General features: G+C 42.3%; 1 protein-coding gene across 8 annotated transcripts in view; it reads right to left on the bottom strand.

Annotated features, from left to right (window-relative positions):
• The window catches only part of LOC311262998 (mitogen-activated protein kinase kinase kinase kinase 4-like), a 105,878-nt gene that overhangs the window by 6,172 nt on the left and 81,844 nt on the right, over positions 1-17,862 (bottom strand). For 2 of the 8 annotated variants that reach the window (XM_084362787.1, XM_084362789.1), the window contains 11 exons: positions 12,735-13,025; positions 11,125-11,234; positions 9,469-9,629; positions 9,169-9,266; positions 8,196-8,374; positions 7,888-8,005; positions 6,593-6,934; positions 5,371-5,485; positions 4,261-4,428; positions 3,479-3,622; positions 877-1,011 (listed from right to left, as the gene is read on the bottom strand). In XM_084362787.1, the coding sequence (XP_084218913.1) occupies positions 877-1,011; positions 3,479-3,622; positions 4,261-4,428; positions 5,371-5,485; positions 6,593-6,934; positions 7,888-8,005; positions 8,196-8,374; positions 9,169-9,266; positions 9,469-9,629; positions 11,125-11,234; positions 12,735-13,025 (1,861 nt within the window). The remainder of the gene's footprint in view (positions 1-876; positions 1,012-3,478; positions 3,623-4,260; positions 4,429-5,370; positions 5,486-6,592; positions 6,935-7,887; positions 8,006-8,195; positions 8,375-9,168; positions 9,267-9,468; positions 9,630-11,124; positions 11,235-12,734; positions 13,026-17,862) is intronic. The other 6 variants (XM_084362790.1, XM_084362794.1, XM_084362788.1 and 3 more) reach the window with 4 other exon arrangements.

Genomic DNA, 17,862 nt, shown 5'->3' with positions numbered 1-17,862 from the left:
ATAGAAACTAGGGTTGTCAAAGTTAACGCGTTAACGCCAATTCCTCTTAACACCATTAATGTGTTTGATGCGCAATTAACGCACCAACGTTATGACCCCCAGCCCATCCCATAGTTTGGGAGATCAAGAAGCGATGCAGAAGTTATGTTGTGGACGGCGAACAGAAATAAACCTCCTTGAGCAGAAATGGATAAAGAAGAGGGTCTTTTGAATGGCAAGTTCAGCTTCACAGCCCTGCCAGATGGTTCTCTCCACAAGAACAAAGTTATTTACATTTACTGTCGATGTGAACTGAGTTACCACCGGAGTACGTCCAGTCTCAAACACCACTTGCTGGCCAAGTACACAGCTGATGCAGAGAGCCCGCCCCCTCGCCATAGATAGCAGACTTGATGGTTTGCAACGGAGACGCCTGAACAACTCTACATGTGACAAACTTTCAACAGCGATAGCTAAATGGGTGGCTGCAGCTTGCAAGGCTGATTAACATTGTTTAGTTAGAAGTGTAAACTTGGACTGTACATTGTGTTAGTGTTACTAAGGAATGCTGCATTCAGGTCAGTATGCCCATGTGTTGAGTTTGCCATGTTTTGCTTTCAGCATATTTTTGTACATGCAGTACCTCTGAGGTTATTCTGGAGAATATTCTGGACAGTATCTGTCACTGGTTTGGATTGTTGCAATGATAATAAACATACATTTGTATAAAGCAAGAATATCTGTCCACTCACTCCCATGTTGATAAGAGTATTTAAGGTACATTTAGAGCTGATAATGTGGAATTAATTGCGAGTGAACTAAAGATAATTATGCGATTAAATATCTTAATTGACTGACAGCCCTGACAGAAACATAGGCTGTGAGAACGTGACCTACCAACTTTGTAGTGGACGCAGCCCTCCAGGTCTCCTACTGTGGTCCAACCCTGCTTCTTCTCCACCTCAGGGTCGTTGTGCAGGATCTTGTTCCTCAGCCAGGACAGGTAGTACACACGGAGCTTGTTCTTCTTACCTGTCGTTGATCGAGAAAGGTCAAATCAGGTCGAATCTACAGTATCTTCTACACCAACTTTTTTAGAATGAGAAAAGAGGCACAAATAATTAATTTACAAAAAGTCAACACTGTCAGTGTTGCATTTGTGAGTACGCCTAATCTGCATATCGTCAGTCTGTGCAGACGCTGATCTTACAGTCTCACAGTAAAGTTTTATCTTTATACTACAAGTGTTGCAGGAGTTTTCACATCTTCAGACTTTGACTATTCAAAATAACCCTGAAAACCACTTATAATTTCATTCTAGCCCACAGTGATTCTCAACTTTTAATTTGACGAACATCTGAGTGTTGATGAGTCCAGAACTAATAGATGACACGTCTTAGAAGAGTATTTTCTCCTCTGTCCTGTGTCTGCAGTGTTTTGCAACATTTCAGGAAGTTGGTGATTCAAGTTGGGACAAAACAACATGCAGGGAAACACTGTGTGTCAGTGTGTGTGCACACATGCAGACAGAACAACAATAAATGGCCAGCAGTTCCTCTTTTTACTATGTGCATTGTTCCAAATAATAATTGTGAAAAAGAGTTTTACTTTGTTTAGCTGGATTAGGACTAAAGTAGTTTGATATAATGATATACAGATGAAGTGAATGAATACCTCTCAGCCAGTGATACAGCCAATAATGAATTATTTGAGCTCTTTGCTGACACCAGTCCATCCATATCATGCTAATGTCATTATATTTAAGACTTAAGTTTCTATCCAACTGTTTTAAAAGGTGAACATTACATTATAGATGTCTTTTAAGTCACGAAGCAGGTTGTTGCCATTTTGAAAGTTAAAGTAATCTAAGGTTAAGATAAGGTAGGATGTACCTTTATTGATCCCCTGCAGGACAAATTCAAAAGGTAAACCAAAAAATACCAAAAAGTAGCAGTGTGAGGTCGGAAAAATGAGATCTTGCTTGAATCAGGATTTTTTTAAAGTGCCAGTGCTCTGAACTAGCAGTATAGAATATGGCTTTTATCATCCATAACATGTCCTGGTACGGTATGACCAGTGTGCATCCCAGGTGAAATCCATTCTGTATGAAAACACACTTGTTTTCATGAGAAGCATACTGTAAGTGCCAGTAACACTTCTGAAATAATGAAATACAGTAAATGTCCTCCATAGTTTGAGCCTGAATGAACAGGACTTCATTTGGTTGAAGACAGACATCGTTTGTACCGTTGAGAACTAATCACTGAAATTCATTTGAAAATTTAAACGTACTGGATGGAACTTTTAACCTGTTAGAAAACATCAAATGACACCATCGGTGAGAAGATCAACGATTTCTGCACAGTTATTAGTAGTTATTCTTACTGCCAGTCACCGGGTCAGACTCTGACTTATCAGGGTTGAGTCAGTCATTAAATAAAATCTATTTTTTATGATGGAGTGCTGAGGAAAGAAGCTGCTCTGTAGTCTGGTGGTGCGGCACGACCATGTAGGGCCATGAACACAGTTCAGTTATTCATGCATTCTTGCGTCAACATTTTGTGCAGCTGTTTATCCCCGAGGCAGCTGGCCCCCAGCTGCACTGCCGACCATGTCCATTACAGTCATGAGAAATTAAGCTGTGGACACACTTTACACTGGTGACCGTACATTTAGTGTGTGAGTCTTTTGTTCAGTCTCTTAGTAATCTGATTCCATAAAATGAGACATGGTCAGGAAGTGGCTTGAATGGTTTTGTCAGCCCGTCAAACGGTGGTGTGGATACAACTTTCCATGACGCGTATCTTTACATGCCGGCAACGCAAACGAGTTTCACTGAAGGAAATCGTGTGTCGTTCTGCGGCGTTTCCTTCCATCATGGAAAGCTCAGGCATGTGTCAGCGTTACATATCGCACACACACATGACGTAGGCACACCAAACTGAGATTTACTCAACATCCGTTTAGCTCAAAATATCTGTTGTGACACTTGTGACTGCGCTGCCTGTGTGAGTGTGTGAGAAAAATTGAGAAAGAGGAGAAGTAAGAGCATGGATATACTTTCAATCTGAGAAGTCGCGGAACTCAACTGTGTGTGTCTAAATATATTTATGCAACAGAAGATGAACACAATTTTCCTGAGAACATGGGAAGAGCAAGGTTTGTTATGTGTTCACAGGTGTGTGTGTGGGCATGTGCACAAGCCAGGAAGAGGAGACGAGACAAAACACACACACACACACACACACACACACACACACACACACACACACACACACACACACACACACACTTAAGCCAGTGTAATATGAGCTAACAAAGCAGAAGTGAAACATTCCTTCAGTCTCATATTGATTCAAATAATATGGGATTCCTTATACCAGTGGGGCTCATTTGACTGCATAGTGTCATAAAACCATCTTCATAATGTGTGTACAGTGCATGCTGTTGTGTTTGTGTGACTGTGTGTGTGTGTGTGTGTGTGTGTGTGTGTCTGTACCTGATATAGTGACCAGGACGTTGAGACCCTCCAGGACGTCCATCTGCTGGAAGCGCCGTCGGTTGATCAGAGGGTAAACTTTGCCCTGACCGCTGCGATCCAACAGCATCAGGCCACTCTCTGTTCCCACCAACAGGTTCACTCCTACACACAAACACACACACACATATACACATAAACAACAACAATACCAACCACTGCTGGATACACAGTATGCAGTGTGGTCAAACAGATGTCAGTATATCAGCGCTTTGCTGCCACCAGCTGGTGAAGACTATTATAGCTACGACTACTAGAACAACAGAGACAGAGACAACATTTCACATGGCTTTAACCTTGGCACTTTGTGTACTACAGAAAGTCATTATTCAGGAATGTTAAACCTGTAAAAAATATAGAAAAACAAGTCGAAAGTAACTTATTTTAATTTGAATCACTTGGAAGGTGAATGTGAAAGCAAAGAGAGGCATTAAAGACCAAATCACAACAACAACCACTTTCACGTAGAAAAAAGAAGTTATTGTAAACAAACATTGTGATTCGGTCCTCAGAAATGATGGTTTGTGCAAACTTATGACAATGATTAGGATAATGTGCTTCTTTGAAAAAATACTACATCAAAATATCCCTGTGAAATTAACAGTAATTTGTAGCAACTATTGACAACAACTCAGGACAAAACTATGAAAGTGAGGTTTGTAGGTTAAAGCAAAAAACTGGTCTGTTGGCAGTTTAAGGAACTCTTAACTCATAAAGACTGGCTGAGTGGACTTCCTCCTTACCCCAGAGAGCAGCACACAGGATCTCAGAGTTGAACCTCTTCTTGTATTTGCGGATCTCTGGCGTGTCGCTCTGCGGGCGAGTGTTGACCGGGTTAACGTTGACCACGGAGCCCTTCCGAGATGGGTCGGCCCTCAGCGCCTCCGCCAGCCGGGCGTCGTTCGCGTAGCCTAAAAGGTCAAAGGGAAGGGCTTAGGTAGGACAGTGTAGGATGTAGAATTTACCGGGTAGGGTGGGGGTCAGTCAAATGGTCATGGCATTAGAAAGATGGATCTCTGTTGTTAATTTGAAGTAGAGGAGTAATTGTCTTAAAATAGTTGAGTTGAATCTGCTGAACAAGCATAATTTGAACATTAACCAAGGAAATGACTCCAACAGCTGAACTACTCAAATCTAAAACAGGCTGACGGTTCCTTCAAGGTACAACAGTACATTTCGTATTTGTTATATAAGTTGGGAGACATAAGCTCCAGTGCAGCCTCAGAGCGTCTCTGCAGCCACGGCATCATTCATTTAATAGTGTCTGTGTGAGAAGTTGACCTCTCTTCTCTCTGCCTCTCTTAAACTGCCAGCTGGACTTAAGACATCTGTAGGAAATTCTAAACTCATCAAATCAGTGATTACACGCAGAATGAACAGTCTAGTATAGTTAAGGGGTCAGTGGCTGGCCAGCAGCTGCATCAGGTGAAGTAATGGCTCAGGCATTGCTTCAGGCTACAAAGATCTGGCCTTGATGATGGCCAGTCCTCTGAGGGATGATGGGAACAGGAGGGCTGCCCTGATAAGAAAGCTTTGTTTAGAAACTGTGGCAGCTAACGAGCTCGGTGAGTGCGTGCTTACAAACTGCTTTTGGTTTGATTCTGAACTTTAGTCTGAAGGTTTTCACACGATCAGGATGTTTACGTCTGTTCCCTCCAGAGGAACCTGTCTGTATGTTTGGATTTCTCATGTTTCAGCTCAACACCCTTCGAGAACCTTTGTAGTTTGAATTGAGTTTGAACTTGAAGATTCTCTATTTCCTGGATCTCTTGATGAAAACGACCTAAAACCCTTTGTGGTTGTGAGCCTTTAGTATCATATATTCCCAGCAGCCAATGGAGGACAAGACTTACCAACATTGTTGAGGGCGCTGCCGGTGGATGGAGAGACTTGGAGGAGGCGCGGGTCGATGAACGGAGTGAAGGAGGAAGAAGACTTGTGTTTCTGCATGTTGTTACTAGATTGGCTCTACAGTGAGACAGAATAAGATTTAGTGGTGACAGAATATCACAAATCTGAATGTGTTATTTTTGAAAGATCAAAGACGTATCATAGGTAGTAATTACTGTGAACGATTAACAGGACAATGCAGTCAAACAAGCAGGCAAACTGAGGTGTTTCTGTATGTGTTGCATGCAAATACAATGGGCATACAATTGGAGGGAAAAACTATAAATACTGACAAAAAAGGCAAAAACAATGGTGGAGGGTAAAACGTACTGTTGACAAAAAGAACAAAAGGGGAAACAAAAATGTAGTTGAAAAAAGTATTTCCATGGGAAACATACTTGCCGTCGTGCTGCTAACTGCCCTGTTTGCTATGCTCTATTGTCTGGGGAGTGTGAGAATATGACTCGTTTGATGAAAATAGTCAACATCAAGGAATAAAATGAGATTTAGATGTTTTAGGGGAATGCCTGAGAAACCACAACTCGCCTCAAGGGACCCTGAATTTAAAGCAGATCGTACAGGTCTGTGGTCATAATACATATGCAACTCACTAAGAAATACTTCCCCTAAAGTTTGTATTTTTAAACCAAAGTACTTTTAAAAAAAAAAGGACAATTAACTTGATGTTATTCACAGGGCAATAAAGCTTTTAAAAAAATCAAAATCGACCACCATCCCTCTGCAGGAAGCAAACAGAGTCCATAGAGGACAAAAACAATTCATGGTGGTGGGCTCATGTAGAGAAGGATCAACAGTGTCAGTGGTGACCAGCAGAGGTCGCCCTACCCAATCCAGCACAGAAAAAAATAGCAGCAGCAGAAGACATTATCATGGCCTGTCAGAAGTTGGACCCAACAGCAGTATGTGGTTGAATAATAATATTAGTCTACTGATATGGGCTTTTTTTCTAACTTGGCTGCTGCTGTCTGGGAAGAGTGGACTCACATTTGCAACATCTGTTGCCAACTTCAAAACCACATCCCCTCCAGGTACCAAGCTGGTTTCTACTCTGCTGTGTTCCCAATTAAGGCAGGCCATGATAATTTTTTACCAGTCCTCCCGTCCAAGATTACACAAGAAATGGCACCCCTAAGCGGAGCTCACTGTCGGGACTTGGGGACATACCTCAACGAGGATGCCGAGCTTGTCCAGGGGACTCTGAGGGGACATGGAGCAGGGGCTGGCAAGGCTGGAGGAGGAGGGGGAGTTGGATGCTGTGGAAGAGGGGGAGGAATGGTGGCTCTGCTGGATCAGGTCTGGGAGGTGGTGAATACGGCCAGCAAAGCCGTTCCTGTCCGAGTGCTGTGTGGGGTGATGGTGGTGGTGGTGATGATGATGGTGGGGACTGGGGGTGTGGTGGGTGAGGACCGGGCCCGAGCCAGGACTTGGGGCAAAGCCTGTAAGCAGGCCGGGGGTCGGGGCTTGGCCCGGGCCGGGGCTCGGACGCTTTCTGTTGTCACCTGCACTCTGGAAGTAGAAAGAGGGGTAGACAACTTTGGGTCTAGATGCGTTCCTGATGAGTTCAGGGGAAGGGAAGGTGTTAGCTAGAGCGTAGGGCAAACTACAGTGGATATTCTACAGGCGGAAAGAAAACTGTTGTTAGTTAGTCAATTATGCGCTAAAATAATATGCCAAGTCATTTTGTAGCACTAAATTTCTGTGATTACTGCTAATCAACTGATTAAAATCTGAATGACTTAAATGGATTGAAACTGTAGCAAAACCTGAATAAATAAATGTTTGGTAATATAATAAATCATAACCAATCACCATAACTGAATTAGTTAGTGGAATGAAAGGTCCAATATTATATAAACTGTCATATTCATACTTTTATTTTAGAAAATGTTGACATGCTTTAATATTTAAAACAACCTCCGTTTTAGTGCCTGTCTCTTTATGGCCCCCTTCCGAATAGCCCAGTCTGCTCTGATTGGTCAGCTCTCACAAGGCACCGCCCACTGTGTTTCTCTATCAGGTCAGCCGGTGTTTTTGCTGAAGGCGGTGACTGTATAGGTTTGACATCACAACCTTACAGAAGTCCTGATGGCTCATCCTAAGGCACAGTTTCTGAATGCATGCTGTGTGCACTTCTCAGTGAACTGAATGTACTGATACTTTCACAGTGTTTATATTTCACATAGACCTGCTTTATAATTAAAATGCTATGGAAATCTCACTTTCTACAATATGGACCCTTAAAAGCTGTGAGGTATAACACGCAACCTACGCTAAGCTTTTAACACTGAGCTGCTCTCCACCGGCCACAACGTGTGAAAGAACAGAACGTGATCAACACAACATAGGAACAAAATGGAAAAACACTTGGGGTATGAATGAACAAAATACACAACAGAAAAACTGGAGTATGTGGTAAATGATTGGTTTGCTTGTCTGTTTTTTTTCTCTCCGGCCAGTACCTGTCTGACGATCAGCGTGCTGTCTTTGCAGGGCGTCGAGCCTGCGTCGCTCTCGCCTTCATCGTGAACAATCATGGTTTTCACTGACTCGGTCTCTCCATTACTCAGCCTGGATGAACTGCGGGGGAGAAGAAGAGCTATTAGACACAAACACATTCTGTTTTGGCTGCATTTTGGAAAATAATGATCGTCTTCCACACTGGTATAACATAAGGAAATAGATGATTGTTACATTCTGTTGTTACAGACTGGTCCACGTTATGGTGTGAATGCAAAGTGCGAGATCAGAAATGAGGTTGTGTACGTACACAGCTCTGGAGTCCTCTGGGCCAGAGGTCGACTCTTCGCCTGCCTCCTGGTCTACCTCTTCATCGTCATCTTCATCTGTAGTGTCCGAATCCTCGCTGGATGATGAATAATCGGTCACCTTATTTGGAGGGCGAACGTCGTCTACTGCACGCAGCTCCTTGGCCAGAGCCGTCAGGTCCTAAAGGTCAGGAGGTGAAAGGTAAAACCTGGGTCAAAGCTCAATTTATCTCACTGATTTCTGGTTTTCTCCCTGTGCTGGATTGTTTTTGTCCATTCTTCATCTGAGTCTTAAGCTAAGATCACTTGTTAGATTTTCAGTTAAGCGTCCTTTGAAAAAAGTGAAGCAGGAAACAGAAAGCTGCCGGAGAGGAAGAGTGGTTATAGAGGTACGCCAGCCAATCAGAAGCCAGCGTGAGAGCAGCAAAGCCAGAAGATGAAGCGAGGAAAGAGATGACAGCGTTGTCAGACAGCGTACAGCTGATGCTCTTCAAGCTACTGAAGGTAAGGTTAGTGAATTAATTCTAATAATGAGACAATTATTAGAGCTGCAAAGATGAAAAATCATAATTGAGTAAATTCTTTATTGAAGTTAGAGAAGGCATGAGTTAAGATGGCCGCCACCCAGGCAGAAAGACTAGTGGAGAAAAAGCAAGCAATAAGTGCAGAAAACCCTTCAGCCAGTCAGCTCAGTCCAAAGACAAAACAACCATTTCACAGAGTCGTATCACATCACTCTATTGGATGGTCAGCAGGTCACATGACACAATTGTAAGGAGCCGGTTGATTATCATTCACACACACATAAACACACAAATAAAGAGAGAAAAGTCTATGAGGCCACGCCAAATCATCACGTGTAGTCCAGCTTTGAAACAAACCCATCATGTCACTCTGACTACACACAGAGCTCTAGATCTAGATCCATCTCAGCTAGTGAGCTACGCTACCGGCTAGCTTTGAGTCAACTCTCACCGCTGGTCTGTTCGGCCTGACCAAGTCCCTCCTCTCCTCTGGTTTTTTCCCAGCATTCTCTGGCCGTTGGAGGGGCGAGCCCTCTGATTTGGAAGAGGCTGAAGGAGGTGGAGGTGAAAAGATCAGTTTAATTATAATATAAGTGATGGGCACAAAATGGGCAAATCCAAATGTGTATGTTTCGCTCCGTTACTCAAATGGTGTTTACTTCAGCACAGTTATTTTAAGGTGGTGTTTCAGTTATTTTGTCCACCTCCTGCATGTTTGTAAGGACTTATTTATTTAAGTGTTTGGACTCACAGCGGGCCCTGAACCTCTCTCCAGAGCCACAGTGAGAACCGGGCTGAGAGCTGGAGTTACTGGAGCTGCTGGAGGAACTGGAGCCTCCGCTGCCGGTGTTACTGGTCGGTCGGGGAACCAATTTCTCCACTCGCTCCCACAGCAGCCGAGGCTCCGCTGCACTGTAGAGCCAACAGACACCGGAGTCAAGAAAGTCACAGATGAAGCCGCTGAGGAGACTTTTAACTGGTAACTGCACAATGTGATTTAATGGGTGTTTTAGTGTGACACAGAAACTGGATTCACGGTGCTATAGCTCATATTTATAGACTGATTTATAGTATTCCAAAATTTTATTCAAATTTCTCTCATTTGGGTAAGAATATACCTAAATTATCTCAAGTGTTAAAGAGCTGATCATCAGAGAATTATTAGGACGTTTATGTAATTATTTATTGAAATGTTTTCTTTGTTTTGTGAATTTCAGACTAATTCCTGTAAATTCTCCTTTTTTGTTCTGAGAAAAACAAAAAAAAGGAAAACTCATGTCCTTTCATGCTAACAAATACAAAGAAAGAGGAACAACAGTCTTCTATAGAAAGCTACTCTAAGCTGCAATGGGCCAGACAGTCTACAAGTATCATGTGGTTTAGTATTTAACTTAACTTGTAATATTAACAGATAATGGACTTATAAGCAGAATGTTTTGCAGTATAATAAAATATAATAGCAGAATAGTTCCGTACAAATATGCTAAAGAAGTAACAGTACAGTGAGAACAGAGTGTATGTTGTTCTAGAGATGTAAAGTAAAATATAGCTCCGTAGGGTCAGAGGACGGGAGAGAAATGACACAGAGAATCTCTTGAGGAGGCTTGTTTGGAAATAGAAAAATGTGCATGAACACACACACAAATAAAGAAGTATCACAAGGTTAGACAGCTAGCACTATTATATAAACCCTCCCACACAACTCCACAGACAAAGACGACAGTCCTGTGTCAGTGCGATTGTGTGAGCGTTTGTGTGTTAGATCCATCTCCAAACAAGCAAGTGTGTCTTTGCCAGCGTCTTTGAGAAAATCTTTGTTTTTTCATGTAATTACATAGTTGAAAACAACAGCCTGGTTTCACACCACAGCACGAAGAGATCTCTGCTGAAGGCTGCAAATGACTTTCTTTTACAAACTGACACAAATGAGATCTTAAGGAACTAAAGCTCCACAATGTCAGAGTCCTGGACTGATTCAGCTCCCATGAATGTTCTCCGTGAACACACAGTAGCTGTACATATATGTTCTTCTCTACAGATATAATCAGTGGAGTCCCACAGAGCACTGTTCTCGGCCCACTTCTACTCCAATTTACTTTATCTGTAATTTGATGCTAATTTTATTTTATGTTAAATTCTCATCTTCTTCTCATGTTCATTCATCAGTTCGAACTAATATTAAATCTACATATTTAATTAGCTAGTGCAAAAATACTTATTTTCAGACCCTTTTGATTTGTATCTACTAAGTTTTTGTATCACCCAGAAGAACCGTGTGCCAAACCATGCTGATTCTTCTTGACATGAATTTATCTTATTTACAGATGTGAGATTCCAAAATATATCTTCTATATTCAAACATACATGTTACATAGTCATAGAAATGAGAGGGGTCTTGTAAGTTTACCTGGCAGCATTACGTTGCACGGCATGGCTGCTGTGTGGAGCGTTGCCATGGTGATGAGGCGAGTCTCGCCTTGACAACACCGGGGACCTTGATGTAGTCCTGACAGGAACCTTTTGTGATAAAGACAGTGACCAGCTCACACATACACACTCTGTGAGCATGTATGTGCTTGATAGTGCAGCGAATACATAAAATACACAAAAACAAATCGCAACTTAATAAAACCTTCAGTGATATCACTGCTGCTCATGAGCTGTGGATGTCTAACATGTGTCTTTTTAAACCTGGAACACCTGCTGCAGACCAAGATGAATGCAGCTCTTCTCTAAAACACACTTCCATTCATGAAGCAAAGAAATTGTTGTTCTTCCTCCGCCAACTACCGTTCCCCAGAGCACCACAGTAAAACACAACTATCATATGAGCAGTCACAGGTCACACACAGTCAAACTCTGCCCTGATTCACATGTACATTCAGGAAAGCAGATGCAGAGTGGTGCAGAACAGACCTCAGCCACAGCAGTCAGTATTATTTAGATGAACAGAGCAGACATTTAGCTTTGCTTGGAAGCTGAACGTAGAGACAAAATGGAAAAAATGTGGACTGATGTTAATGAAAGGTCAGTCCTTGCTCAGTAACATGCGTCTCCTGTATTTCAAGATTAAAATGACTCGTGTTGTTTGAGGAGTTGTACTAAGCCTCTCTGTACTACAGTCAGGTCTGGACAGGGTTGTGGTTCGGCTCGCCAGCACTTCTGTTTATAACAGAGGGTTTCTTTTTCTGGTGGGCAACAGTCTGTGGACTGAATTTAGATCTTTCTTACTTCTCTGAATTGTGTCTACCCACGCTTGTGGGTAGTACCACATAGCTTTCCTGTCTCTCCTAAACTTAGCCATAGCGTCCAACATGCTATACATTCAGGTGGGAGCAGTGCTCTCTAAATGCAGAATTGTCTCCTCTGCTTATTTTGCTCTCCTTCCACAGTAATTTTTATGTCCTTCTGTGGTTGTACAGTGAAAAGCTAAATTAGTCTGGCGAGGGAAGAAAAGGCAACGCGAGACAAGAGTCAGATTGTCTCAACATGTCCGAGCGTTCAGCATTATCGCAGTACTCTTGGCTGGGTTATAAAGAGGTCACAGACTGATTGTTGTGGCTCATATCAACAGCAGGCCACCTGTCTTTATGTAACACTGATTCACATCGCACAGAGTGACGTTAGCTTCCTCTCTCTCATGATCTTTCTGTATCGGGTGGACACTGAACCTTGTTGTTGAGGAGAGAAGTAATTTAAAGCTGCCAGCCAGCCTACTTATTCCAAAAACTTCCATGTTAATTTAACCTGGATTTAATTAAATCATCCAGAGTTCCCCTACAAGATTTTTTCTTGCACTACAAGAAAATCCAATAAAGAATTAATTATTGATGGCATAAAGAATCAGGCAGAGGGCTAGAAGCTATTACAGTAATGAATTAAACAGTTCAGGATAATGACAGTTTAATCTCAGTGGAATCAGGACGATCGTCATGTTTGGCCTGCTAACAGGAAATTGTGTCGAGTATCGCACTCCTGCTGGCACACTACACTTAGGGTCTTTCTTCCTGTCCTTACCCTGGGAGGCACCTCCTCTGAAGGGGTCAGGTCATGAGGCGAGGGCCTATGCTGGGGGTGGGGTTGTGGGTCAGTGCGTGCAGGCGTAGATGATGAGGAGGATGGAGATGAAGATGGAGGGTGATGGTGTTGATGGGGTTCCTGGCTGTTGCGAAGGTGAAGATTTTCAAAGCTAGGGGCGAGCGGCTCATTGAAGGAGTGCGACCGCGACACAGCGGGCGGGGTGGTAGTGGAGGAGTTTGATGAGGCCACGCTGCCACTGCTCTTTAAAGCAGCCAGATGGGAACGAACCTTACAGAAACAGAACACATGGGGGGAGGACGGGTCAGTCTGCATGCAGGGCACTCTATAGACAGGGACTGTGGGGTGTCTTTAGGGGTTTGTCAGATTGGAGCCATACGAATGCCTTAAACCGTTCCTTGAGGAATGCCACTGTTAACGCTTCAGGTACGCTTACGTGTAAATTTAACATCAGCCCTTTGCAGTCATGGAGAACAGCATTACTGGCTTCATCCATCTAGTGATGTGAAGGCGATCATTTAAAATTAGATCGTTATTATAGCTTCATTCAGGCACGACGGCACTATTTGGAACGGTCAAGATGCAAAAGCAATATTTGGTGCACAAAAGTAGCAGTTGTGGCGGTGATTTGTTTTCTGTCTTCTCACCAGCTGCATCAGTGATGGATGTTAAGATGTATCTTGGTATTGAAACCGTAATGACCACTGCTTCCCCCTGCTTTCCCTTGTGAATCCAAAAATACATGTTTTCTCATTTATTAGAGAGTGAATTACGGTGTCTTTTTTAAAACATCCATCTGTGCACGAGCTTTGACTGACAAGGCATTACGTTGGGCCTCTCCAACCTATTTGAGTATAAAGTGTTTAGCTGGATATTCATACATATCAGCCCTACATTTGGCACGGATGAAAATGTTGAGATTATAATTAAGTAATAGATTTATTACAGAACTCTTAAGAAGAAGGAACATGACGTGCATTTAATCTCTGTCAGGGTATTTAACCTTGTGCTGCTGCAGCCTTTACGTTAATCTGACGGCATTCAGATCAGGCTTGTTCTATACTGAGGCTGATGGGTAAATGTTACAGGTCTGACAGAGTAAGGCTATCGTTGTGACTCTTATGTAAAAGTGAGGACACTTATTCAGACATAAGTCAAACCTTTTATCTATTTGATGTGACAAGGTGCATGTCTGAAAGCAGCTAGATGGGCATTTTCTTTAGTGTGGTTTTCAATCTTGGTCCTCTGTGCTCAGAGCTATTCTGATTAATATTCTAGACACCCAGGAACCATTCAAAACCAACTGAATGACCTGGTAGAATATAAATCCATCAGTGCTGAATATAAGAACCAAAGTTAAGAATCACTGGCTTAAATAAATGCTGGATGAGCTGAATTAAATGTTTAGTTTGACTGACACTATGGAGAAAGGACTCCACTGCTGTTGTGTTTGCTCGTCAGATACTCTGAAGACCTGTTGGCCTCAGTGGCATATAGTTGAAAAGTATGACTCCAAACCTTAACAGGGCCCCGAAAGAACCCACGTTTTTAGAGCGCAATAGGAGGAGAGAAGGAACACTCAGAAAATAAAAGTACCAACATGTTGTACATGTTGTTGCTGAGGCTGCACCTTTTAGGGAGCAGGGTGGAAGCCAAGAGGGAATAACAAGGACAAAGTGAAGTCCTCTGTAAGAGCTGTTATTCCTAGATTTTTAATGACTTACTTGGTGGGAAAAGGTGCAGCCTGTACAACAAAGAAAAGGTATCATGTCATACTTTTGGTTTCTGAGAGTGACACAGGGAGGGACACAAATGAACAAACCATAGCAAATGACAGTAACAACTCCAAAAAGCACAGGCAGTGAAGGGTGAGCTGAAGCTGAGAGGGTCCTGGGACAAAAATGGATCAGACTCTTATTGTTGACTCAGATACTGAATTAATTTAATTACTTTAAGGAAATGAACTGGTTTGGTTATAATGACTTCATATAACAAACTCTTATATGTCATTTTGGTATTCAACTTGTTGGCTGCTCAGAATAATTAATTAGATGTAGTCTCAATCAAAAATTAGCACAATGTAGTAAATAACTGAAGATTTTAAGAGCGTTTCAGTATCAATTGGAAAAGATAAAGCCAGAAACTTCTCAACCAAAGCATCTCAACCAAAGCATTTAAACTTTGCACATACTTTTAATTTGACCAAAAACACCAAATGAAACACTTCATGTACACTACATCATCTCAAGGCCTTGACTTTAAATGATTTTCCATCCCATCTTTTCTACTCAGGTGGGTGAAATATTTGTTTTGACTTCAATCGTCTCAGCTTTAAATCTCGTCTCCCATCCAGATTTATACACATCAACACTTAGTGAAAGTGGATGTTGTGAGACAACCTGAGTCTCCTCAATTTTAGGCCTCACAAAGATTCAGCCTCATCCCCAGTACCAAGCAGGAAGATGAACTGTTAACACAGACTCGCATGCAAACATACATGTCGGCAAAACCACATACAGTACAGGTCACATAGCATGCATGCAGTCATGGCGGGGTGGGGGGGCACGAAAGCTTGTTTCTTTCAAACTGTGGTCGAGATCCCGTCTTGGTTTCTTTCATCTTAAATATGATCTTTCCCTAACCTAAACCAAGCAGTTCTAGAGCATTTGGTTCAGTTGGGTGACATGACCATATACACAGTGTGACAGTAGAAATATATCCAGGTAGAGATTTTGCCACTGCAGGAGCTACTCCATGTGTCTTCTATATATTCAGGGCAGGCTGTGTAGCAAATCAGGGCTGAGTTCCGGCGTGATCTTGTTATTCTTCCTTGATTTTGCTAATCCAGCTACTTTGCAAGGTAACACCAACAATTTCGGAAGCAGGACTGCCAATCACCTTGTCATGTGACATGGGAGCCACAGCTCTAAGGTGGTTTTGCCAACCACCACAGAAGAAGACACTGATCAGAAAACATTGTAAATGTTGTAAAGGCTTTTGTTTCTAACTCCAGTGTTGTTCATGTGAGACAGTTGTTTCTGTCGGCTTGGAGGTTCCAAAGAAATAAATAAAAAGAAACTAATCAGACGGGAGGAAGTGTGGCATGCTCTAATTATTTTAGACTACTTCTAAATTGCATTGACCAAAATTGTGTACAATAGAAACGAGCAATTGACGGCCTGTTCTCCACCTTGGAGTGAAACTGCACTGATGATGATGATGATGGACGATTTCTTAATTGAACAGTTTCTGCACTGTAAACTGTTATATAAAACTCCATTTACCGTGACAGAAGATTATGACCATATGACTCACCACTAGAAGGCACTGATGAACAGCTTATTCTGTCATTTAGGTGTGAAAACTTGTTGGAAATAAAATACATCTGCAGCATTTAAATGCTAGTGAGGTGTCGTGTACAAGACGCAGCTTAATTAGTGGGCTGGAGACTGGGCCCAGCACCATGACATCAGGTTTCACATCCAGTTTTAATGGTCAATATGACTGACTGAGGCCTCTTGCCACTTGGAAATGAAAGTAGTTCAGGCTGCAGTTTGAATTTGTATTTCATTATCTCTTATCAGGAGACCTCCAAATGAACCCATCCAAGTTTGATTCAGTGACAATGTTAAAAACACGACGCCACGACAGAGCCTGATGACTCGCAGCTAATGAGACAAAACTGATTAATCTACTTTTAACATTATGGCAAATGATTAATAACGCACCAGTGAATTACATCATCAGCCCCCACCCCCATTTTACCAAGTTACAGCATCCTTTCTGTATAATTTAATCTGTGTGACATACTCAAAACAGATTGACTTCAATGAACTGTGATTATTCATGCTTAGTGGGTTGAAGCCTTCGCTGCGAAGATGACTAATACTGTCTGAGTCACCCTGCTGCAAAGCTGGGTGCCCATGAATTATGGATGTTTTTAATCACCAGTACACAATGAGGACGTACAGTACGCAGAGTGAGGACGAACAAACAGGAAACATACCAAACAATCACTCGCGCGTTCACACAGATACACACAGACACACACTTGGGGGAAAAAGTGACTCCGGAGTAATTACACAGTTGAAAAATACTTTTGTTTGCTTTGACGAGTGGGAGGACAACCTGCGAATCAAAGAGTTAATCATGGGAGAAGAGTATATAACCAGGGTTGTGATCAGTTCATTGTCTTTACCACAAAAAGTCTGGTACAAAGGGAGACTTCTGGCTTTGAGTTGTCAGAAAAAGCTTGTCTGTCTGAAAATGAGAATTCTGTCATTAGCTCGGAGATTTGACGCTCTTTCTATGAATAAACAGTCAAATGAGTGAATTGATATAGAAGTGATGACAACCCTGAAGTTATGAAGAGTCTGGAGAAGTTCAACAACAACAGATAGTTGGATTCATTATCCAGATGAAACGACCTGAAAGAGCAGAGCTTAAGAAAAGTCAGGAGGGAGGAAATTTACAACAAAGCATCACAGCTAAACACATCACACACATTTACTGAAATACTGGTAAGCCTCACACCAAAGAGCACCAGCAAAGTATTTTAAAATCACCTGAAAAAGAGAATTTAATGAGAGACTTCAATAAGAGGAAGGTACACAGGCAGCCTGTAGAGTCAGTGGAGATGGGAGGTCCGGCCACATGAAGGTGAAGCCACAAACGAGGCTGATTTCCCAATAAACTGCCATTTTGTAGAGACAAGGTTTCCAATTACACCTCGCAGTGAACGCTGCAAAGTGAATGACAGCACCATGAATCCATTCACTGTGAGCAAGGTCAGTCCTGGCTGGAGATGAGCCTCCACACTGAGGCGGTGTCAGGCTGCCAGCGTCCTCTCAACTAAACCTCATTTGGCCCACTCACACAGGAAAAATGGCAGATTTACAACCAACAGGAAAACATTTGTGGGTTTGATTGGTGCAGTGTGTGCAGCCTGGCCAGCTGAACCGGAGTTTCAGGACAGCTTCATTATCGTCTTCTCCGTCAGGAAAATATCTGTCACTACTCCGATCAGGTGCTGAGAGAAAAATAACAATACTCAGCTAACAAATACACATATCATTTTGTAACTCTTGTCATATGTATATAGTTTTAT

The sequence above is a fragment of the Pagrus pagrus genome (genome assembly GCF_965226575.1).
Source record: "Pagrus pagrus genome assembly, chromosome: 9".
Taxonomy (NCBI): Eukaryota; Metazoa; Chordata; class Actinopteri; order Spariformes; family Sparidae; genus Pagrus; species Pagrus pagrus.
Note: the sequence above shows the minus strand (reverse complement) of the source record. Positions and strands in the feature narration are given on the sequence as shown.